At 51.0% G+C, this 24,558-nt stretch overlaps 1 protein-coding gene and 1 long non-coding RNA gene across 2 annotated transcripts; one reads left to right on the forward strand and one right to left on the reverse strand.

The window, feature by feature from the left end:
• Positions 1-121: 121 nt before the first annotated feature.
• Positions 122-20,959, forward strand: LOC311611560. Its single transcript, XR_014793122.1, has 3 exons — positions 122-363; positions 13,624-13,711; positions 19,813-20,959. It is a non-coding gene; the product is annotated as an uncharacterized lncRNA (long non-coding RNA).
• On the reverse strand, positions 2,236-24,346 carry MYH7 (myosin heavy chain 7; the record flags this gene model as incomplete). The annotated part of the gene is made up of 38 exons (XM_084862797.1): positions 2,236-2,371; positions 2,983-3,117; positions 3,249-3,344; positions 4,205-4,480; positions 4,899-5,024; positions 5,145-5,348; positions 5,598-5,906; positions 6,437-6,561; positions 6,696-6,861; positions 7,005-7,188; positions 7,753-7,949; positions 8,635-8,753; positions 8,890-9,016; positions 9,478-9,867; positions 10,579-10,669; positions 11,770-11,915; positions 12,825-13,001; positions 13,187-13,429; positions 14,334-14,589; positions 14,822-14,958; positions 15,244-15,367; positions 15,495-15,612; positions 16,231-16,318; positions 18,086-18,153; positions 18,515-18,824; positions 19,417-19,587; positions 19,829-19,978; positions 20,078-20,196; positions 20,464-20,602; positions 21,243-21,346; positions 21,569-21,667; positions 22,061-22,124; positions 22,228-22,320; positions 22,402-22,510; positions 23,107-23,134; positions 23,326-23,482; positions 23,765-23,908; positions 24,146-24,346. The coding sequence occupies 38 exons, from the start codon at positions 24,344-24,346 to the stop codon at positions 2,354-2,356; spliced, it is 5,808 nt and encodes a 1,935-aa protein (XP_084718923.1). The 3' UTR covers positions 2,236-2,353.
• Positions 24,347-24,558: the final 212 nt, after the last annotated feature.

Here is a 24,558-nt window from a genome sequence, read left to right on the forward strand (position 1 = left end):
ACATGATAAGGGGCTGAGAACAGCAGGTCAGACTGGGTCAGGTCCAGGTGACAAAGACAAGTCTTTGTCCTCAGGAAACCCTGTGTTCCCAGACTTCATGTAGGTGGCGAAGGGGGTGAGGGATGGCAGGAAGTTCTCATTGTCTCCTATGGAAGGAGGGGGAGGGAAGGGGCTAACTTGGTTCCAGGGCTCTGCCCCCTCTGTGTTCTGGTTTGCCCTCTTCCTTTCTTAGGCCCCTTCCACTGCCCTGGCTCTCACATCCAAACCCGCTCTTCATCCTCCCTCAGCTGCTTTCCAAAGCAGCTCCTCATTCTGCTGGAAGTCCTGAAGTGCAGGGGCATGGAATGGAGACTCCTGCCACAGGTAGGGGATGGGTAGGTAGGGCACCAGGTAGTGTCTCTGCCTGGCTCCTTGGGTCTGTCTGCCTCTGTGTTTGACTGTCCTTTCCCTCTGCCTGGTTCCCTTGCTCAAAGTCAGAGCTGGCGTCTGCCATGTTTCTGCCTGTCTTGGGGTCTGACATGTGTACATTTCATGAGTCTCTGCCTTCTCTAAGCCTGACCTCTGCTTGCCCTCTGTCATCTCTGCCTCTACGTCTTCCTCCAGCGTCTTCATTGACTTCTCTCCAATCTCACTGTTTTCCTCATCTTTCCTGATTTTCCTTGCATCTGAAGGTGACCCAGTATTCTTTCCTTTGTCCGGGATCACCCCCTCAGCTCTTCCGGCTCCTCTATCCAAGGCTCACCCTCCCTTCTCTTCTCCCATGCCCTTTTAGCACCCTCCCCTCCTGTGGCTCAGCTGCCAGTTCCCTCTCACACCCACTGTTGCTGCCGTTCTCTCAGTGACCAGCTCTTGCTCTGTCTTCTGCTGTGGGAGCTTAGATTCTCTGGGTGTCCCTCTTTTTTATCTACCAATATCCTCATTGCTCTCCAAGTCCTTCCTAGGAAGAGGAGTGTCCTAGGGTGGGAGAATGGGAAAGGTGCCAGGAGAAAGGTGGGAGGGCCTGTGGATCCTTTCTCCTCACTTGCAGCATCTTTTCTTTTTGTTGGTTTTCCTGGTCCTCCTGACCCCCAGTTCCCTCTCTCTCCACTGTCACCTCCTCAGGTCTTTCCTTTTCCCTTTCTCCCCTCTCCCTTCCCCTCCTATAATCAGACACTGGCATCCCTCCTTCCTGGGATAGGCCCTTGCACTCCCTCTGACTGTTGTCTTCAAAGCTCAGAGGTTGGGAAGGAACAAGAGGTTGGTTGGGAGTGGCTGTGTGTGGTGGGGTTGGGGAGGTTCAGTCTAGGGTAGAAGCAAAGCTTCAGGAGCCTCAGTAGGAGACTGACAGTCCCATTGCTCCCTGAGTCCCTGCCCTCTATGGCCTGTCCTAGGCCTGTGCTAAGCAGCCCAGGTGTGTCAGTGACTCCAGGGGGGCTGGAGTTTAGTTGTAGTGGGGCTTGCTTCCTCCTCCCAGTCCTCCATCTACTCAGCCCTCCTCTTCCCCAGAGTCCTGCTAAAACATGACTCTCCCCAGTCCCTCCTCTACCTGCCTCCCCTGCAGATGCCCTGCAATAAATGAGCCAAAGATCCCACATTTCTAGCAAGTCTGGATAAGGAGGGTCTTTTGAACAGAAGTGATAGTGGGAAGAAATGAGAGAGGAAAGGATGGAGGGTGCCAGGCCCTGGGAGAGAAGGAGGAGATGAAGGTGGGCTGAGCGTACAGTTGTCCTGGTTAGCTGGGGAGAGGGGCACTAGCCTCCGGGGTTGGTTGGAGACAGTAGAGGCTGTGTCTAGAAGAGTAGTGGGCTACAGTTGCAAGTTCTTGTGCCCTCTGAGACCTGACTTGTCTGTGGTTTTGAGGTCATTGGGGTCATCTTCACTGCCCAAGGGACACACCTCAGAGGGTACACACTGACCCTCCTCCCCATGGCCCAGTCCCAGTACTGTCGGTGGTGGTGGTGAGGTAGCGTTGATCAGAGCTGGAACGTATGTCCATAGCAGATGGGTTCACATGCTCTAGATGAGTCTTAAGGTTTCCCTAAATCTCCTTAATTGCGATGGTCTCTGAGCCAGGGAGAGGGCTGGGAGGAGAGGTGAAGGGGAGCTCCTTGGGGATGCTCAGAGCCTCACAGGCTCCTGGGGAGGCCTCCTTGGTCTGACCTGTGAAGCTGCCCCTCTCCCCTCTCCCCTGTGTCCCACCCCTGTGTCCCAGTCCCTATGGCTGGTGGGCAGTGAAGAAGAGACCAGAGGCAGGATCTCAATTCGAGGAAAATTGCTTTATTCAACTTCCTCTAAAAGGGCTGCTTTGTAGGCTCCAGGACTGGGATTCTGTTGGCATCCTCAGGACGGAGCAGATCAAGAAGCAGTGACGAGGCTACTCCTCATTCAAGCCCTTTTGAAAGGAAGCAAAGTCCAACTTAGCTCTAGAAAGGTGGGCGCTGGGTAGGGATGGGCACAGAGAACCAAGGGGAGCCGGGCACTTGGTGGGGTGAGGGACTGCTGTGTGTCCTGGCAGGGGCCCCGTGGTGTTGGGAGGTGTGTCCTAGGGGTCGGTGAGGAGGGGAAGAGATGGAAGGTAGGCTCTGGGGTCCGAGAGGGAGCTGTGTGGGTGAGGACAAAGGGTGTTCAGGATCCCACTTTAAGATTGCATGACAAGGTTGTAGGCTAAAACTAGTTGAAAGTGGAGACTAGCAGTTGGGGGAAACGGGCTGGAGTCCTCACAGGAGGAGGGCTTCTGCGTATATATGCAGTGGGGGTCTTCTGGAGTTGCTGACAAACCCTAGGGCTGGGGTTTGCAAAGTCATTGAAAGCGAGAGCTGGAAGAATCTTAGAAATCACAGAGGACTGAATCACCTTGTCCTCTAGGGCCTTGTGGTTCTGTTGTGGGGAATGAATAAGGAGGAGGCATCCCTTGTGTGGGGGCTGAGTCTGGGCACTGATGTGGGAGGGTGTGCTACCATGGGGGTCACTAATAAGGCCTGGGGGTAGGAGTGAGGAACCCACCTTGGGGCCGATGTCACGGCTCTTGGCCCGCAGCTTGTTGACCTGGGACTCAGCGATGTCGGCGCGCTCCTCTGCCTCATCCAGCTCATGCTGCACCTTGCGGAACTTGGACAGGTTGGTGTTGGCCTGCTCCTCCTGCAAGGGTTTGGGGGGGTGGGGGGTGGGGGGAAGAATGAAGTGAGAGAGGGCTCACAGTCAGCCTTCGAGCCAGGGGCACTGGCTCCCGTGTCCCTCCTCCAGGCTCAGTCCCCAGCAAGGCCACTCACCGCCTCCTCCGCCTGGCGCTTGTAGGCTTTGACCTTCAGCTGCAGCTTGTCCACCAAGTCCTGCAGCCGCAGCAGGTTCTTCCTGTCCTCCTCCGTCTGGGGCCAGGAGGGAGGATGGCACAGTCACAGGAGGCATGCCTCCTCCCTCCACTTGTCTTTTTTACCCTGAGTGTAATATTCTGACCCAGTTCTACTTTCTGATCCTCACCAAACATTTAAGTTTTCCTTATAATCCCCCCCCCCCCCAACACACACAAGTATAAATATTTTTAATGATTTGTACCAGGAAAGGGTTTAGGGAGCTGATAGGATTTTCCAAATTGTGCACAAAATTGTATGTGCATGCTGCTTCAGGGAGCAGGCCCTCGGAGGTCCTAGGGCCCCACAGAGGACAAACCCCTCAGTTCTAGAACCCAGCAGGTGCTTGCAGGGACTGGGACTGCAGGCATGTGGGCTGCAGGGATGTCATAGACTTGATAGAGATTAAGGACAAGTGTGCTCAGAGGGATGGTGACTTTCTGGATTGGATAGAAACAAAATCTAAGTGAGAGTCTGATTCTGGAAAACACCATGGAAAGCTGAAGTCTATACCTCATGTATGAGTGAAAGTTCTGCAGTTTGTTTGAATGGCTTTGGCATGTTTTCGGTGTATGTTAGTGGTAATGGTGCCAGGCCACACACTTGCTTTCTGGTGACCTGTCTAGGGAGGCCTCTGTCTGGAGCTCTGTGTGTCCCAGGGGCTGGCGGGGGGTGAATGCTGAGGTGGAGCTCTCAGCCAGGAGTCGCAGAGACTAACCTCTGAGCCAGGGGACACTCGGGGCAGGACAGGGATTGGGATGTGGAAATGGGCATCCCACCCCTTTCCCTGAAGAGGCTCACAGAGAACACTTCATTCCTCTTGATTGGTTGTCACCCTGGCCTCAGGCCATGGTGCAGAGAGCCCAGCCTGGCCGCACCTGGTAGGTGAGCTCCTTGATCCGCCGCTCACTCTTCCTCATGCCCTTCACTGACTCCACGTTGCGCTTCTGCTCGGCCTCCAGCTCGTTCTCCAGCTCCCGCACCCGGGCCTCCAACTTCTGCAGCTGCTTCTTGCCGCCCTTGAGGGCGATCTGCTCAGCCTCGTCCAGCCGGTGCTGCAGGTCCTTGATGGTCTGTTCCATGTTCTTCTTCATGCGTTCCAGGTGGGCGCTGGTGTCCTGCTCTTTCTTCAGCTCCTCTGCCATCATGGCGGCCTGCGGGCAGGAGAGAGGTGTGAAAGAACCGGGGCCCAGGTCTCTTCTCCCTAAAGCACATATGTCAAACACAAGGCCTGCGGGCCAAATCCAGCCCGCCAGGCCTTGCAATGTGGCCCGCACCGCGCTGTCATCACTGCACTCCGCTGTCAGTTTATGACATTGTCAGTTTATGACTGTTCAGTAAACCATTCGGCCCGTGATTTAGGCTGGATTTTAGATTTTGGCCCCTTCTCTGATTGAGTTCGACACCCCTACCCTAAAGGGTCACCTCTTTCCCATCCTGGCGTTTGCTTCCTGAGGCCCTCAAACCCACGAAACTGCAGAGTCACCTTGTCCTTACAGCACAGTGGCCTGGCCTGGCCCCAGAGCCCTTGTTCATGTCTTTAGGGGAGGCAGGAAGGTGCGGGGCACTTACATCCGTGATGGCCTTTTTGGCCTTCTCCTCAGCGTTCCTGCACTCCTGCACCGCCTCCTCCACTTCTGATTGAAGCTGAGACAGGTCTGCATCCATCTTCTTCTTCTGGTTGATGAGGCTGGTGTTCTGAGGGCCGGGGTGGGCAGAGCATGACAATCACTGAGCATCATGACCGGCTCCCAAACCTCACCTGCTGGGTGCTGCAGCCTGTGCTTCCCTCCAGGAACGCCCAGGGGAGCTGCTCACCTGGGAGTGCAGCAGCTGCACCCGCTCGCTGGTCTCGATCAGCTCCTGCTCGGCCAGCTTCCGAGACCTCTCCGTCTGCTCCACCACAGCCCGCAGCTCCTCCAGCTCGGCCTGCAGCAGGGTGTTGCGCCGCTCCACGATGGCAATGTTCTCCTTCAGGTCATCGTTGACTCGGACTGCGTCGTCCAAGTGGATCTGGGTGTCCTGAGGATCAAGAGGATGAGCATGAGGGAGGGAGCTGACCGCTGGGCCCATCAGAACTGTTACACCAAACTGGATGCTGGTGGAGAGCCCATCTGTGATGGCTCAGGAGGAGCCTGTGGGTTGCCTCGCAGTGGCCCTGGGGCAGGAGGGATTGGGAGTTGTAATGGGACATAGGCGCCCAACTTGGCCACATGGAGGCCTTCCCCACTCTGGGCAGCAGACTTCCTGCTTCCAAGAGTGTTCATGTACCTTCAGCAAGCTCTGGAGGCTCTTGACTTGCTTCTGGGCCTCGGTGGCAATGCGGTTGGCATGGCTGAGCTGGATCTCCATCTCATTGAGGTCGCCCTCCATCTTCTTCTTCACACGCAGGGCCTCATTGCGGCTGCGTGTCTCCGCGTCCAGGGAGCTCTGCAGTGAGTCCACCACCCTCAGGTGGTTGCGCTTGGCTTGCTCCATCTCCTCGTCCTTCTCAGCCAGCTTCCGCTCCATCTCTGCCTTGATCTGGTTGAACTCCAGCTGTGCCCGGAGGATCTTGCCCTCCTCGTGCTCTAGGGAGGCCTAGTAGGGGGGTGGGGAGAGAGGATCTGAGGCAGAGAGTCAGGGCGTAGGCTAGGGTAGGGGTCTGTCCAGGAATCATGGATACAGAGTGAATTCAAGAGTGGTGTAAGTAGTTCAGTCAAAAGGAGAAAGAAGAAAAGAGAATTCGAAAGGGAAAAAATAGGCATAATAGAAGGTGATTTAAGCCTCACAGAGCTGAGCTAGCAATGAAGACAAAGAGGAAAATGAAGAGGAAAGGTGTTGCCAAGGAAACAGGCAATCAGGCACAGAATGTAAAATTCCCCAAGAGGGAGGCAGAGGTGGAAAAGGGAGGAAAGTGAAAACAGGAAATCTTTTCAAAGATGTAATAGGTACAGTGTTTGTGTGAAGGAAACTGAGCGGCCTGTTTGCTCATTCCACAATATTTGTTGAGTGCCTACTATGTGCCAGGCACTGTTCTAGCCTCTGAGGACGGAACAGTGAACAAATCAGACATCAGTGAGATGAGAACTGTGACCACAGCTCAGAGCTCCCCCCTCCTCCACACACACCTCGGCCTCCTCCAGGGCTGACTGCAGCTCCATCTTCTCAGCGTCCAGCTGCTTGCGGACCTTCTCCAGCTCATGGATAGTTTTTCCACTGGAACCTAACTGCTCAGTCAGGTCAGAGATCTCCTCTGTGGGAGGGGCCAAACAACTCAGTTGGGGGCTGCCCTGGTCCATGGGGAAAGGACATGCCCCTTGAAGGCCCTGTGTGGTGCCAGGAGTGGCCATTCTTCCCTCCCCTCCCTGGGCTCGTGTCCCAGCGCACCCTGAAGGTTCTTGTTTTCCCTCTTGAAGGTCTCCAGGTGCTCCAGGGACTCCTCATAGGCGTTCTTGAGCTTGAAGAGCTCAGTGCTGAGAGAGCGAGCCTCCTTCTGGGAGGACTCCAGCTCCGACTGCGACTCCTCATACTTCTGCTTCCATTCTGCCAGGATCTGCAGGGACAGAGTCTGACTCACTGCACAGCCCCCTGCCCCACCTCCAGGGGCTGCCTGTCTCCAAAGAGTTTGCTCCTGGCCTCATGCTGATGCTGGTAGCCCTGCTCTGCCCCCTGGCTGTGACCCCCACCAGGACCCACCTTGTCGAAGTTCCTCTGCTTCTTGTCCAGGGCCGCAGCGGCCGCGTTGGAGCGCTCCACATCCACCATGAGGTCCTCGATCTCGTTCTGCAGCCGGTGCTTGGTTTTCTCCAGGGATGAGCACTTGGCATTGACGGCCTCCACAGCCTCCTCAGCCTCCTGTAGCCGCTGGGCCAGCTTCTTTCTGCCCAGAGGGGTGGGAGGATGGTAGAAGAGGGGGGAAGGATGGAGGAGGGGGTATTTGGACAATACAAGAGGAAATGACATGAGTCTTCTGGAAAACGGATCCTTAGAAATTCAGAAGCTGTGGGAGAAGCCTGAGGATGGGCCCCAGAGGGCAGAGGACTGAGTGGCAGAGTCTTGGTGGCAGGGTGTGAAGACCCACAGCACCCAGGAGGGCCTTCTGGGTGGCATCCCTCTAACCCTGGGCCAGCCTTTAGGCTGCAGACAGGGAGGGCACCGGAGCTTCTGCAGGCCACCCCGCCTTGCCTTGCCACAGCACCTGCCCCAGGTGGGAGCACTCTGCCCTCAGACAAACCTTTTGTTCGTCTTATATTCGGATGAGAAACATAATGCGAGCAAAAAGCTTCCCTGAGAGGAGAAGGATATGGGGCCAGGGCAGGGTCCTCCTGTGTTGTCAACACCTAGCTAAGCATCCATCCCATGTGCTCAATGGACTGAGGATGGAGCTGCACTGCTTGCTGCCTGCAAAGGGGCCCCGGGCAGAGGCGGGCTGCCTGGGACTCACTTGGCCTCCTCGAGATCCTCGGTCCGCTGGATGGCGTCCGTCTCATACTTCGTCCTCCACTGGGCCACCTCCGAGTTGGCCTTGGACAGGACGCGCTGCAGCTCTGCCTTGGCCTCTGTCTCCTCCTCGTACTGCTCGCGGAGCAGGTCACAGTCGTGCCGGGATGACTGCAGTGCGTGGGCCAGGGCGTTCTTCGCCTGGGGAGGTGCATACCAGGAGGTGGGCTCAGCTTTCCCCATAAAGCATCAACAGCCCTTGCCCATCCCCTCACACTATTTCAACAGCTCCCCATGGCTCACCTAGCTCTACACTCCAGCGGACCTGGAATGGTTTGCTGAGTACTAATAAGGAAGTATGCCCACGTAGCACTGCACAATTTACAACAAGCTTCATGCCCATCACCCCTGTCCCCTCACTGCAGCAGGCATTATCATCCTCACTCCCATTTTGGGGGGAGGAGACAGAGGCATAGAGAGGTTAGGTGGCCAGTTTGATTAACAGTCACAGCACATGCCCCAGCGGCAAGATCACCAACCTCTAAGAGCCAGGTTAGAATTTGAGCCCTGACCTTTTTTAAAAGTCCTATTCTTTCCCCCTTTTCAGGAGCTCAGCAAAATGCTAGAAATAGGCTCCAGTGAGCTCCTCTCTCCAGGTTCAGATTGCCCTGCTAACCCAGGACCCACAGGCATCCTTAGCCCATGTCCTCCCTCACATCTCTCCAGGAAAGGCACCAGAAAGTCTCAGGTTGGGGATTAGTCTTAAGAGGCATGTGGTGAGGTCTAGGCTATTATCCTTTTTAGAATTCTGGGAGAAAGGAAAAGGGATGCAAGGCCAATGCTATGTTCCTGGCAGAGGGCCCTGTGGCCTGCGTCTAGGCCTCACCTTGACCTCCTCTTCCAGCTGCCGCTTGAGGTCCTCCAGCTGCTGGGTGTAGGTGAGCTTGCCTCGGGTCAGCTGGGAGACCAGCGCCTCCTTCTCATCCAGCTGTCGGGACAGCTCACCTGGAAAGTCACCAAGACACACTCAACTCTTGAAGGCCAGGCACTCCTCTCTCCCCTGATCCTTCTCCTAACCCTCAGGCTCCATTCTCTGGAGAGGTATGTGTATGTGTCTTCCCAAGGCTGGGGTAACGCTCACCATTCTCAGTTTGCAGCTTGGCCCGCTGGCTGGTGAGGTCATTGACAGAACGCTGGGTCTCCTCAGCTCTGCTCCGGTGCTCATTCATCTGGTCTTCCAAGGTCCGGCACATTTTCTCCAGATTAGCCTGACAGAGGAAGGAGAGTCAAATGATGGTTTCAGGGGGCAATGAAAGGAGTTTGATGGAAGCAATTAAAGGAGAAGGAAGAGGCAGCCTGGTCAGTGTGGCTCAATTGGTTGGGTGTTGTCCCATGCACCAAAAGGTTGTCAATTTGATTCCCGGTCAGGACACAAGCCATAGTTGCAAGCTCCATCCCTGGTAGGAAGTGTGCAGAGGCAGCTAATCAATGTGTTGTTGTAGTCGTTATTGTTTTCTCTCTATCCCTCTCCCTACCTCTTTTTCTAAAAATTAATAAAAGTATTTTTTTAAAAGAAAAAGAGAAGGAAGAGAAAAGGCACGAAGGGAGAAGAAAATCAGAGAACCAGATAGAAGAAGGAAAGTGGGAAACTGAGCCCTTAAATAAAAGAGGAGACATGTGGAGATGGTGGAGAGAACTGGAGGAGGGGAGAAGCTAAGCACAGGCCCACCTTGGCCTTGATGATCTGCTCCATGTTGGAGGTGACATCGTCCAGCTCCAGCTTGAACTCGCTCTTCTCCTTCTCCAGCTTCTGCTTCACACGCTGCAGGTTGTCGATCTGCTCGCCCAGCTCGGCCACGCTGTCAGCATGCTTCTTGCGCAGGGCTGCCGCCGTGGCCTCGTGCTGCAGCGTGGCCTCCTCCAGGTCCCGCCTCATCTTCTGGAACTCAGCCTCACGCTTCTTGTTCATCTCAATCTGCACAGACGTGGCCCCGCCAGCCTCCTCCAGCCGCTCGCTGATCTCCTCCAGCTCCCGGGACAGGTCTGAGCGCAGCTTCTCCACCTTGGCCCTGGCAGTGCGCTCAGCCTCCAGCTCCTCCTCCAGCTCCTCGATGCGTGCCTGGGCCCGGACACAAAAGGCTCACTGCCTGGAACCCTCCATGGGAGCCCCCTCCCCCGGCTCTAGAAGACTCCTGGCCTGTCTGGAACAGCAAGTCAGTTTAGTTCTACCAGTGGAGATATGGAAAGAAAAGGATTTGAGGGAGAAGGTTTAGGCAGCCAAATTAGCCTTTCTTTAGGCCAGAACATTATGCATTCTCTTTACTGAAAGTGGTTGAAGCTTGCTCTTGAAGAGGGACAAAAAGACCTGGGTTCTAGGGATAGTTAAAGCAGTTTAGTGGGGAAAATAATGAAAGTTAGAGTAAGAGAACACGTTTGTTTGACTGGACAACTAAAGACCCAACAGTGTTTGCTCTAGAAGTAATAAAGGACATCATAGGCCATCAGGGCTGCGGGGACCTTAAAAGTTACCAAGTACGCGGGAGGACAGAGATCTGGAGTGGGTTTCCCTATGATCATCTGCTAATCCATATCTGAAATAGGAAGCCAAGATTTCTGCTTCCCTGACCAGTGAGTTTTTCAAGGTCTCTTCCTACATCATCCTTGGGTCACCCAGGCCCTCATGGAGGTGTTCCATGGGGAAACTAGGATAGCCCGGTGCCTCCCTTGATGGACCCATAAGCAAATGCCTATGATGCTGGGGAGAAGACAGCCTGCAGGAGGGGGTTGGGAAGCTGAGTCTAGTGCCCGCTCTGGGCATCCCAGACTTTACCTGGAGCTCTTTGAGCTTCTTCTGCAGCTGGATGCCCAGGGCCTGCTCATCCTCAATCCTTGCATTGAGGGCGTTCAGCTCAAAGTCCTTCCTGTGGGGAAGGAAGGACGCTGAAGCAAGGGAGGTTGTTTGGGCTCTAGAAGGGCCCACCTGTGGTTGGAAATGGTAATAAAACAAATGAACAGCAGGATTTCAGCAGAAAAGCAACTTCCAGGGCTGATGGAGTGTCCATCAGCTGAAGGATTGTATTCCAATAGGAAATGTGATGGGAAGAACATCGCAGGTGGAGTGATAGAACCTGGGCTCTGAGGGACTCTCCCTCTTTAGTCTTTGAAATGAGAGGGTTGGACTAGATGTTTCAAAGGCCCCCTTTTAACTCCAAAGGTCTTTAATTTTGTCACTCTAACTTTGAATTTGGTTAACATTTCTGAACCTTTGTTTCTTCTTTAGTAAACTGGGGTTTAAAATGTCATCCTTTAAAGGTGGTTTGAGGATCAATGGGATCATGTATTTACTCACTCATTCAACAAATACTGTGCCTGGGGGCGTGTGGAGACTCCTAGGCTGATGTAGCCCAATGACAATGTGGAGACTTTCAAAGCCCTGACTCTAAAGCACCACAGGATCCTTGATTACCCAAGCATGTTCTGCAGGCTCACTGTTTACCAAGTTGGAAAGTAGAACTATACATTTTGGAAGGACTTGCAATTAGATTTAGAACCACAAGTTCATGAAGGAAAAAAAAAATGGCTCAGATCCTGCATAGCTCAAGTGTGATGGCTGACCATTTCTCTGTGGTTCTCTGGGCTCTCTGTGAGGGCCTAAAAGAACTTTCTTGAGAGGCTTTTGTGTGGAGCATTCCTCCATGTTAACAGCTGGTCTCCAAAAAGACTTGTGTATAAAGGGGGTGAGCTGTTATTTTCCATCCCTTTTAAGTGCCGAGTAGAAAAAAGGGCTTGAGAGAGTCAAGTTAGACTTTACCAGGAAGAACTTCGGGGCCCTGATGTACATGTCTGGGGGAGGAAAGAGCTCTGCTTGGAAGCTTTGACCTCAGTTTTGCACCCACCTATTGAATCTAAAGGAGGCGGTTACCTCTGAGGATGGATGGCTTGGGTCAGCTTACACTGTCATCCACAGAACAGGGTGCTGGGCTGGGAAGGAAAAAAGGTAACAGGAAGGAAGATACGCTACTTTTTCAGCCGCTCATCCAGCTGTTGCTTGGCATTCTCTAGGTCCATGATGCCCTCCTGGGTCAGTTTCAGGTCACCCTCCAGCTTCCGCTTTGCTCTCTCCAGGTCCATGCGCACCTTCTTCTCCTGCTCTAGGGATCCCTCCAGCTGGTGGAGAAAAGGTCTTGTGTGACACATGAAGAGAAGTACCCTGACTTGGTGATTTGAAAGCTCAGTCACTCCCGTGGTTGGGGGGGTCCCCAGAGCTGCTCAGGACTTGGGAAAACTTCCCCTGAGTGGGCCAAATGTTACTAGGGGCCTGGGAGTTTGCCTAGCATATAGGGATGCTCAGTAATTGATAAAATGATAGAATGAATGACTGTGGGATGAAACCCCAAATCTGCATACCTTCATTCTGCATAGTATAAACACCTACTAAATTTCAGGAGCTATACTAAGCACTGCAGAAATGAAACTAAAGGCAGCTCACATTTTTATGGCTGAGACAAATACCTCAATAATGATAAAACAGAGTGAAAATGACTCAGTAGAGATGTGCACAAAGAACTATCTGTGAAAACAATGATCACTGAGGACAAGACCCGGCCTAAAATATTAGAAGCCCAAAGAGCCTCTTTGAGGGTTCTCACAAAATTCCCGGAGAAATGTACCATGTTTTTATGAGATAACCTTCTAAATCCAGTGGTTGAAGGTAGAGATATATATGCTTGAATCTACTGTTGGTAATGTCAGTGACATGATCTACTTAACTCACATTTGGTCATCCCTCTCCTTTTCTTTTCTTTTTTTTTTTTTTTTTTTTTTTAATATTTCAAGACAAACAATTTTAAATATAATGTTACATGCAATAAACGTTAATATCTCAAGAAAAATGATTTTAAATATAATAATATTACATGAAATAAACATTAACATTTCAAGTATCCTTCCCCTCTTTATTCCCCAGCTCCCTTCTAGAAAGATATCAGGAAAAAGAGCACACTCCAATACCTCTGCACAAACACACACAAGCATAGATAGGCATGGTATATCTAGGCCCAGTGACAATCTACTCACATCATCCACCTGCTGCTCCAGTTTGACCTTGGCCTTGGTCAATGTGTTGACCTTGTCCTCTTCAGCCTGAAGGTCATCCAAGGCCTGCTGGTGGGCCTCTTGCAGAGCTTTCTTTTCTTTGGTCAGTTTGGCGATGATCTCGTCCAGCCCAGCCATCTCCTCTGTCAGATTCTTCACCTGTCAACCAAGAACCCCATCCCTTTTAGGGTCAAAGGTCACAAGTCTGAGAATATTTATGGAGATCTTCAATGCCAAGGACCACCCTGCTATCAGGATCCCTTGAGTGGCCCGGTGTTGCTTAAGATTGATGTGATCTTTGAATCCTGAGGAGACTGGGCTGGCACTAAGGGAGCTGCCCTCACCTTGTTCTCTGTTGCGTGCTTCTCTTTCTCCACCTTGGCCAATGTCAGCTCCAGGTCATCAATGTCCCTTTTGAGCTCAGAGCACTCATCTTCCAGCTTGCGCTTCTTGGCAGTGAGCTCAGCATTTGTTTCCTCCTCGTCCTCCAGCCTCTCATTTATCTCCTTCACCTTGGCCTCCAGCTGGATCTTGTTCTTGATCAGCTGGTCACAGCGCTCCTCTGCATCAGCCAAGTTGTCTTGTTCCTGAGGGTGAGACACGGAGGGGAGGCTGATCAGTGGGTGGGGTCTTTGCCGAGATAGGTGGAAGTGGGAGAGGTTCAGTTCTCTCTATAGGAGGGGAGCTTCAGGTCATCCCCAAGCCCCATTGAGAAGAACTGCAGAAGGATGGGGGAGGGAGTGGATTTTTTAAAATATATATTTTATTGATTTTTTTACAGAGAAGAAGAGTTAGAAACATCAATGCAAGAGAAACATCAATCAGCTGCCTCCTGCATAGCCCTGACTGAGGATGTGCGCACAACTAAGGTACATGCCTTTGACCAAAATTATACCTGGGACCCTTGAGTCAACAGGCCAATGCTCTAACCACTTAGCCAAACCAGTTAGGCAAGGGGGGTGGATATTAGGGCAATGTGGTGAGAGCTTTGGGGAATGGGAACAGAGGGTAGGGAACCAGAAGGCTCTTTGTTTGGCCCTCTTCATCTGGTCTCCTCTGAAGAAAGGGAACTCTCTCTCTCTCTCTCTCTCTCTCTCTCTCTCTCTCTCTCTCTCTCTATATATATATATATATATATATATATATATATATATATATATATATTATGTTTGCAATGTGGTGAGATGGGTATATTTAGGGATGAGGACAAAGAGATCCAAAGGTAATGCATGGTCTGCCCTGGAACTGTGGATCCATGATGAACCGAGGTAGAAAGCCTGTATTTTAAAAGTTATTTCTTTCTCCCATTTCTTTTCCTTCTCTCAATGGACCTCTTTGGAGGCCTTTGAAAGTGTTGATTTTAGAATCCTCTGCCTGTGAGGGGACAAAATGGTGAGCCCCTGAGTGAGTGGTGCAGCGCAGTCAGGGCTGGGTGAGAGGTGCAGCGCTGTCAGGGCTGGTGGAAGAGCCGAAAGGGGCGCAGAGCCTCACCGCCTGCACTTGGAGCTGTAGGTCGTTCTTCTCCTGCAGCAGGGACACCATCTTCTCCTCCAGCTCTTTGCGGCGAGCCTCGGACTTCTCCAGCGCCTCTTTGAGGCGCCCAAACTCCTCCTTCATGGTGGCCATCTCCTTCTCTGTCTCTGCACTCTTCAGCAGAGGCTTGATCTTAAAGTACAGTTTCATCCAGGGCCAGTTCTTGACCCCCATGAAGGCCCGAATGTTCCACTGGATAATCAGCAGGGAGTCTCTGCAGGGGCCCAGTGAGAGGAATGGTGAGAGATCCCTCATCCCTCCTTCCTGCTCTGAGGCCTTGACTCCTAAGCCCTTTTCTTCATCCATCCTGTTCTCTGACCATGAGCCCCGCTTTCTGTTTCTATGAGATAGTCCTGCCAGTCTCATTGTTTGAAGCTCTTTCTCCTGATATTGCCCCTGAACCAACCTGGGCCTCTGGTTGGCACCCTCCTTTTAGGATTTCTCACCTGCGTTCCAACAACTTCCTGAACTCCATTCTGGAGAGCACACCACGGGACTGGGCCTGAATGCGAGTGATGATGCGGCTCAGCTTCTCATCTCGCATCTCCTCCAGCAGCCCCAGCAGCCCAGCCTTGAAGAACACCTGCGGACAAGCGGGAGACTGAAGGGGGTCGCAGCTTCAGAGAAGGGTATCCAGAATAAAGAAAGAGGACGGAAGACCCTGGCTGAGCTTCCAGGGGACCCATCACCTGCTCATTCCAGACCTGGCAGTGAAATGTGGAAGACAAGAGAGAAAGGAAGCCTGCCTTCCAGCCTTTGGGTTGAAACAGGAAGCCAGGAATCAGGGGTCTGCCCTCCAAACTCCCAGCTTCTCTGCTCAACATGGCTGCACGCCCTGCAAGTCCACCTTGTGGAGCTCCAGACTCACCTTGGTGTGGCCAAACTTGTACTGGTTGTGGTCAATGTCCAGGGAACCTAGCAGCTTCTCTGCCCCTTTTCTGCTGTCAATGAACTGCCCTTCAGGAATGGCCGCTGGGTTCAGGATGCGATACCTGGGAGGGAGGTGCCCAGAGTCACCCACCTTCTGCACTGGCCAGCTCTTCCCACAAAATTTGGGGTCACCTGCCAACTCCATTCCCCACGAAGGCCACCTGGGCTCCCCCTGCTCCCCGTACCCACCTCTGCCGGAAGTCTCCATAGAGGATACGGTTGGGGAAGCCTTTCCTACAGATGCGGATGCCCTCCAGCACGCCATTGCAGCGCAGCTGGTGCATGACCAGTGGGTTGTCTATCACCCCTGTGGCAGGAGGGAGGGAAGAGGAGTATGGGGGAGAGCACTAGACTAAGATCTAAGTCCTGAGTTCTGATCCTGACTCTGCCACTTATAAGCCGGTAACTTTAGCAGGTTAGTTAATAATGATCTTTAATTATTTTTCTTTTCTTTTCTTTTTTTAGCTTTTAAGAGTAATTGTAGGTTTCACATTTTTTATATAGTTTATGCCTAAAAGGTAGACAGGAAAGATATATCCCATTTTCTAGAAAATAAACTAAGACAAGAGGGGTTAAGTTCAGAGGGGTTAAGGGACTTTACCAAAGTCACTAAGTTGATCAGAACAGAGTCAAGCCTTAGACTCAGGACCCTGAACCTCCATCTCCTTATCAGTAAAAAAGGAATAAACAATTCTATATGTCTCATTGGGGGTTTTAAGGCATTCATGAGGTAATGTTAATCAAAGAGCCTTATACACTATCCTGAGTTACACATTCCAAAGGTAAGGTAGTATTAGGGCAAGGAACCTCATGGGGGATAGGAGAAGGATGTAATTTGGAAAGCACGGTGGTGGGAGATTAGTAGATGCCTGTTTTGGGGGCAGTGAGTCTCCACAGTGGGCTGGTCCTGAGTGCTGGGGCTCACCTGGAGCCTTGGTCTCATTGGGGATGATGCAACGCACAAAGTGGGGATGTGTACAGCGCAAGTTGGTCATCAGCTTGTTCAGATTTTCCTGTGATCAAAAAAAAAATTATATATATATATAATTTTTTATATATGAAAGTATATACTTTTCATAAAGTATATACACTTACTTTACTTTTCATCTCTCTCTCTCTCTCTCTCTCTCTCTCTCTCTCTCTCTCTCTCTCTCTCTCTCTCTCGGGTCTAGTAATAATTAATGTCGTTTTTAAACATTCGTTTAAAATCTTGCTTGGCGTTGACTTGTATTGACATAACCTTCAAACACGTGGTATCTACAGAACGTGTGAAATGCAATTAACAAGCTTTGCTTGAAAAAGTTTGTGATTGGTTTGGTTTTTGTTGCAAAACTAGGGCTAAGAAGATGGCGGATGAAGAGCATATTCGGCACTGCATGCTTTACGAGTTCCAATTAGGAAGAAAAGCAAGTGAGGCTGCAAAAAACATCTGTAGTGCTCTTGGTCAAGATGCAGTTAGCGCCAGAAAATGCCAGCGTTGGTTTGAGAAATTTCGCGAGGGAAATTTTTCGTTAGATGACAAGAGTGGTCGAGGCCGTGTGTCCAATTTTGATCAAGAAGCTCTTCAAGCTCTTTTGGTGCAAAATCCTCAAATTACCCAACAAGAGCTTGCGACAACTTTAAATTGTTCACAAAAAACAATTTCCAATCAATTGCGTGCACTTGGCAAAGTCCAAAAGTTTGGAAAATGGGTTCCTCATGAGTTGACCGACAACAACCGTAATCAAAGAGTCACAATTTGCAGTTCGCTCCTCTCTCGTCAAAACCGTTTGCCGTTTTTAGAGCAAATTGTTACCGGAGATGAACAATGGGTGCTGTATGTTAATTTGAAAAGGCGGCCTCAATGGTTGGACAAAAATGAGGCTCCGCAGCCCACGCCAAAACCTGACTTGCATGCGAAAAAAGTGATGTTGTGTGTTTGGTGGAATTTTAAAGGAATTCTTCATTATGAACTTTTACCATCTAACCAAACCATTACAAGTGTAGTATATAGTGCCCAATTGGAAAGGTTAGCCCAAGCTTTAAGAGAAAAAGAACCCGCGCTGATTAATCGGAAGGGCGTAATTCTTCACCACGATAACGCACAACCGCATACTGCAAGAATCACTGCTGAAAAACTGCGCCAGTTGGAATGGGAAGTTCTCCCTCAACCTGCATATTCTCCTGATATTGCCCCTTCCGATTACCATTTGTTTCGTTCTTTGCAAAACTTTCTTCTTGGAAAAAAATTTAATAATGAAGAATGCCTCAAAAATGCATTGACCGAATTTTTTGCATCAAAATCACAAGAATTTTACAACAGAGGGATTAAAATGCTTCCTGAGCATTGAGCACAAGTAGTAGAAAACAACAGCAACTATATTGTTGATTAAATTTTGTTGTATTGTTTAAATAAATTCGATTTAAAAAGTATTAGAAAACGACATTAATTATTACTAGACCTAATATATAAAGTAAAGAGAAGTAAGAATGGGAGAGGAGAGGAAGAACAGGAAAGAGTGACTGAGAGAATGCAAAGAACTAAAAAGAATGGAGGAATGTTAGGAGAAGACATGGGAGAGGAGAGAGAGGATGGAAGGCAGGAGAGAAAGAAAAGAGAAGTGAGATGGGAACTGAGTAAGGGAAGAGACCAGCAAATGAAGGGGAAGAGAATGGAAATGAGATGAGCAGACAAAGAGTAGAAAGGATCACAAATGGAATGAGGAGATCGAGTGGGAAGAGTCAGGATGAACAAAGCAAGAAAGGAGCCATGCTGGGCTGGGGCTGGGTCATACACTCACCCTGTGCACAGCTGACACGGTCTGAAAGGATGAGCCTTTCTTGGCCTTGCCTTTGCCTTTATCAGGAGCTGTGGGTAGGAGAGTCAAGAGAAGGGACACAAATAGGTATGTGAGGAGGCCAGGGCAGGGGTGAAAAGTCACATCCTCTAGTTCAGCGGTCGCCAACAGGTGGTCCGCAGACCCCTAGTGGTCCGTGAGGTCTGAAAGGTTGGCGACCGCTGCTCTAGTTCATATCCTTGCTAGCATCTGGACTTCAAGGGAGGGTCCTCATTGTGGGTGCCTCAGTTTCTCCACCCAATTCCCTCTCAATGAGTCTGTAAACCTTGGGTTCAGCCTGATATGAAAGTGGTGGAGTGTAGCAATTTTCCTGCTTCAGATCCAGGGCAGAAACCCTGTTTCTTAGTCCCCTGGTTCCCAGTCTCTACTCACGTGCATCAGATGCAGCATAATTGGCAAACAGGTTGCTGAGCAGCTTGAGGGAGGACTTCTGGTATAAGCCCACCACCGTCTCATTCAGTGGGTCTTTGTTCTTCTGCAGCCAGCCCTGGATGTTATAGTCCACGGTGCCGGCATAGTGGACCAGGGAGAAGTGGGCTTCCTGCTTCCCCTTGATATTGCGAGGCTTCTGGAAGTTGTTGGATTTGCCCAGGTGGTTGTCATACAGCTTGGCCTTGAAGGTCATGTCCGTGGCCTTGGGGAACATGCACTCCTCCTCCAGGATGGACATGATGCCCATGGGCTGAGGGTGGAAGGGAGAGCATTACTGAACATGCCTCATATAGATGGAGATAGAGCCTACTCTAGGATCATTATTTGCTTATGGAGATGCCCCTTTGGACATTAAAGTGTCAGGGTCAGCTCTGAGCAGTTATCTACTGACTGGCACCCGTTCAAGCCTTCCCAAGGTGGAAGACTATGCTTGATTTCAGAGGAACCTTGGTGAAAGTCTGGGAATGTTGATGCTATACATATCAATCATCACTTAGATCCCCGATATGGAGGAGTTGAAAATAGGGGCACTCCAATTCCCTACCCTACCCTTAAATTTTCTGCTCCTTGGGTGGGTAAGCCAGTGTGGTTAAACACACTGGTGTGGGAGGTCATTCTAGAGGTGGGAGATTCTCTTTGTGCCTACTCTCAGGCCCTGGAAACTCAGCTCTCCTAGGTCCCACCTTGTCCTGGGTGGCTAGGACAACAGAAGGCTCTGGAAATTGGGGCTTCAGATTTTTTTGTTATCCAGATCCTGTTCCTTAGAAGGCATGGGGCTGCCAATTTGACTGGGGTGTTCATGTGGGTATGAGTGGAGAGTTCAACTGGGGCTGAGGCAGCACCTTCTCAATGAGGTCGATGCAGGCCTGCAGGTCCATGCCGAAGTCAATGAACTCCCACTCGATGCCCTCCTTCTTGTACTCCTCCTGCTCCAGCACGAACATGTGGTGGTTGAAGAACTGCTGCAGCTTCTCGTTGGTGAAGTTGATGCAGAGCTGCTCGAAGCTGTTGAACTTCAGGGGGAATGAGGGCAGAGGTGGGTCAGGTAAGCAGATATCTAAATGGTCATCCCAGTGAGGGGCATGGCTAGTACCCTCCCCTGTCAGGGCAGAGAGGGAGTACCCCCCTGAAGACAGGACACTGACTGCCTCTGTCACTGCTGAACCCCACTTGCCTTTCAGCTGTCTGGCTTATGACCCATGTGCCAATGAGTGTGTTATTTTCCCTTCTACTCCCAGGGCTCCTCCTACTCACATCGAAGATCTCAAAGCCAGCAATGTCCAGAACTCCAATGAAGTACTGGCGCTGCTGTTTGGTCTCCAGGGTGGCGTTGATCCGTGTCACCATCCAGTTGAACATCTTCTCATACACTGACTTGGCCAGTGCTCCAATGGCATATGACACCTGGAAGATAGGGGAGAGACCCAGGTGAGCAGACTCATTGGGAAGAGTGAATTCCAAAGCTTCCACTCTGCCATCATTTATCTTCTAAAGATGACCCACCTGCTGGACATTCTGCCCTTTGGTGACATATTCATTGCCCACTTTCACTCGAGGGTGGCACAACCCCTTAAGCAAGTCGGCTGAGTTCAACCCCATGAGGTAGGCAGACTTATCAGCCTCTGGAAAGAAAGGATAGGCAGCATAGTTGATAAAGAGATGTCTCCTGACATGTTTCAGAGGAAAGAGGAGCCTGGAAGAGATTAACCAAAGAATTTATATGCATATATGTATAACCTATGGACATAGACAATAGTTTGGTGAAGGCCTGGGGGAAGGGCATCTGTAGTACTTTCTACAATACAGATAAATTTAAAAAGAGAGATGACTTTTCTGCATATGTAGCCTTTAGCAACTCCACAGCTGCCCCCAGCATCCCAGACTCCCACCTTCCGTGCCATCTGGCTCAGCCTGCTCCTCTCGCTGCTTCTGTTTGAACTTCATATTTCCAAAGTGCATGATGGCACCTGTCAGCTTGTAAATGGAGTTCTTCTCCTCTGGAGTGAAGCCCAGCACGTCAAAGGCATTCTGTAAGAAGGCCCCATATTGGTGGACCACAGGAGAGGAAGTATGGCAGGTAAATGAGGTCTCTCTTCAGTTGAAGAGAAAGCCCTGTGAGTTCTGAAATTCCCACACCCAGTGATGACTCCAAAACAAGGTGGGAGGTACCAGTGCAGGGGGGGGGACAGACTGCTTCAGGCCCGGCGTCAGTGATCACAACTGTTCTCTGGAGGTGCTCTGGGTTACCCGTGCATGTTTCCTACTGTTGCCCCTTTTCTAGGCCCCACACTTGCCTCCCTTCCTGGACTTTCCATATCTGTCCATCTATGCTGTTTACCTAACAGTGAGCCCAGTTCATGAAATCTACATGATCCTGCCCTCCCTTCTTCTCTTAGTGATGCCTTATTTTTTCACTTGTCTGCTTCTCTGTCCCATGGCTTTCAGCCCTCTCTGGTTTGATTGAACACCAAATACTGGCCAGCCTTATTTCATCATACCCATATCCCAGCACACACCCTGGCCAGAGGGACATACTGGCCCTCAGGGAGCGACATACCACTATGAACAACAGACAGACAATGTCAGCTCTACTCCTGGGCTAGTGGCATGCCCATTTGCCCCTCACCACCAATACCCTCACCTCTGGACTGGGTCCTTACACACTTACATCAGTGGCCATGAGCTCCTCAGAGTCATCAATGGAAGCCACAGTGGTCTCTCCTTGGGAGATGAATGCATAATCATAGGGGTTGTTGGTGATCAGCAGCATGTCTGGGGGAAGAAGATGTGATTAGGATAAAGCACAAACCCCTGGCTCTCACTGCCACAGCACAAGGCCTGTAGAAAAGCACATGACAGGACTTAATGTGGCTCCACATCCCATAGAACTCAATTCAGCAGTGCCATAAACCCGGTGCATGACAACAAGCAGCCCAAGCAGAAGGAACCAGGTTGCCATGGAGACCATTGGTCTCAGTAGGTAGTCTGACTCACCCAGCAGTTCAGGCTTTTTATTAGACAGGATTTGGTAGAAAATGTGATAATCTCTTTCTGATTTCAGCTGGAAAATAACTCTGGATTTTTCCAGAAGGTCTGTGAACAGTAGGGGAGAAGAAAGAGAGAAAAAGGACAAGAAAACAGAAATGAATGGTTACATAGCAAGCAAAAGATAGAGGCAGAGGGAGAGGGGTAGAGGGAAGAAAGAGAGAGAGACTCATACACAGACACACAGATGTAGAGATAGAGACAGAGAACCTGGAGGAAAGAAATAGTCTCAGAGAAAGATACACAGATCTATAGAGTCAGAGATGGAGAAAGACCAGATGAAGTCTCAGAGAGAAAACTAAAGACACAGACACACAAAGATAGAAAGGGAGAGAGACTGAGGGCCAGAGGCCCAAAGAAAGACTGACAGAGAGGTTGGGATCAAGATGGTTAAAATGAATGTGGGTTCAGGCTGAGCCCTAGCAAATTGATGGCACTCACAGGTCTCTATATCTGCTGATGCCAACTTGCCAGTTGCCCCAAAATGAATTCGAATGAATTTCCCCTGGTGAGATGGAGAAGAGTAGTGATGAGTTAAGGGAAAGTTCATATTTGATGCTATCCCTCAACCAGCCCAAATCCCAAGTCCAACGTCAGGAACCACTCACAAAGCGGGAGGAGTTGTCATTCCGGAGGGTCTTGGCGTTGCCGAAGGCCTCCAGGGCAGGGTTGGCCTGGATGATCTGGTCCTCCAGGGTGCCCTGCAGAGGTCAGGAGGATGGGAGGTGAGAGGACTCCCCTCCCTTTTTGCAGTGTGGGCCTTTGAGGGACAAAAGGCCTACCTTGCCTGTGTTCTGGTCCTTCTTGCTGCGATCCCCAATGGCAGCGATAACAGCAAAATACTGAATGACCCTCTTGGTGTTAACTGTCTTCCCGGCCCCGGATTCTCCGCTGTCAGGACATTCAGGGGCTCATTAGTCAGTGCACAAACACTGCTTGGGGCCAACAAGCCTCAAGTCAGGAGAGAGTGTCTGGTCCTACTTAACAGTGGGAGCCCTGACACAGGCAGCTGACAGATACTAAGCATCCCAAATACATAGCTGTACTTTGACATACCCAGGGCCAGGCGTAGCAAGCAGGAAGATGACACAAGAAGGTGCTGGGTTTGGGCAGGTAGAATCTGGTCTTAGCTGAGTAAAGTCCATCAGAGGAGATGGGCCTAGGCCATTTAGAATAAGAATGGATGGGACTGGAAGAATGGGGAAGGGAAAGATGGGAGAAAATGAAGAGTCGAAGAAGATATGGTGATACTGGGCTTAGGAATAAAGGATGAGTTGGAGAATAGTGGGTGAAGGAGATTGGAAAGGGAACATAAGAGAGGGAAGGAAGAGAACAAAGAGAATGTAAGGGGAAAGAAAGGCCAGAGAAGAAAGAGGAGCTGGCATGAAGGGAGAGGGAAAAGAGTGGGCTGTGCATTGGGGCTGCGTATCCTGATGGGGCTGGGCTCAGGGAGATTTCGGGAGGGACAGGGTAGGAGCCACACTCACGTAATCAGGATGGACTGGTTTTCTCTGTCTGTGGGGAGAAAACGAGGAGGGAATCAGGAGCCACTCAGGATGCTCTTTTGGTGTCCCCCGTAACTCCCCACTCCCTGCCTTTCTCCAGGCCTGTCCATCTTCCAAACCCCTCAGGAGGAGGACGAGAGCCAGCGTGTGCGTTTCCTCATGTGGGGTTCTCAGGAAAACCTTTCACTTGGGGCCTGTCACCTGTCAGCATGTTTTGATAGGCGTTGTCGGAGATGGAGAAGATGTGGGGTGGGGCCTCGCTCCTCTTCTTGCCCCGGTAGGCAGCCACCACCTCCGCGTTGTACACCGGCAGCCACTTGTAGGGGTTGATGGTGACACAGAAGAGGCCTGAGTAGGTCTAGGTGTAGAAAAAGGGAAGTGAGTTGCCAATGGGAGGGAAGGCATTAGAGTTAGAGAAAGATCGCAGAGAGGAAGAAGAGAAAGGGAAATATATGAATACATTAAATCTGAGTAGTGCCAGCCCCCAGGGCAGTAGAACTGAACCAAGGATGTAGGGATTATGACAGAGTGCAATACTGTCTGGGCACAAAGAATAGAAACTCTCATCTCCAGGAGGTAGATGTGTGTGGACCAGGAAGCCACCAGATTCAAAGGGATCAGTCCTAGATGGAGCACTTACATAGATCATCCAGGCCGCGTAGCGCTCCTTGAGGTTGTAGAGCACGGCGGGCTCGTGCAGGAAGGTCAGCATGGCCATGTCCTCGATCTTGTCGAACTTGGGCGGGTTCTGCTGCATCAGCTGGTCCTCCTTCACTGTCACTGTCTGCAATACCCCCCATACAGAGCCTATTGTCAGTCCTCTCTCAGCAGGTGAGTTACAGGACCATGGTATTCAAGAGAGAAGAAGCCAGGATCATAGAGAAGATACACTGGATGGTGGGAATGAGAATGGCTATTTGGAGGATGTGGATCCCTACCTAAAGGAAGGGACAAACGGACTGTCCTCAGGCTTGTGAGGGGGGTACCCAGGGAGGCCTCTTATGACAGCCCTGCCACTCACCTTGCCATTCTCGGTCTCGGCAGTGACTTTGCCACCCTCTCGAGACACAATCTTGGCCTTGACGAACTCTTCTTTGTCATCAGGTACAAAGACATCCTTCTTGAGGTCAAATGGCCTGGTCTGGGCTTCCAGCCGTTCCTTGTCTGACTTGCGCAGGAAGGGGGCAGCAGCCCCAAATATTGCCATCTCTGCATCCCCCATGGCTGTGCCTGCAGTGGGCAAGAGAAGGAGCTGACTGCCCTACCATCCACCTGTCCTCCCCTCTACTCTTCTCCCTGAGATCTCCTCTATAGTGGGAGCCCCAGAGCCTAGCACCATGCTCAGGAGTTAGGAGGGGTCACTGGTAAGTCCTTTGTTTCTTGAGCTTATCCCTCAACCTGAGAATGCCTAGCAAATCTGTCCGACAGGAGAGA

Source organism: Pipistrellus hanaki, assembly GCF_964339955.1.
Source record: "Pipistrellus hanaki genome assembly, chromosome: 1".
Lineage (NCBI taxonomy): Eukaryota > Metazoa > Chordata > Mammalia > Chiroptera > Vespertilionidae > Pipistrellus > Pipistrellus hanaki.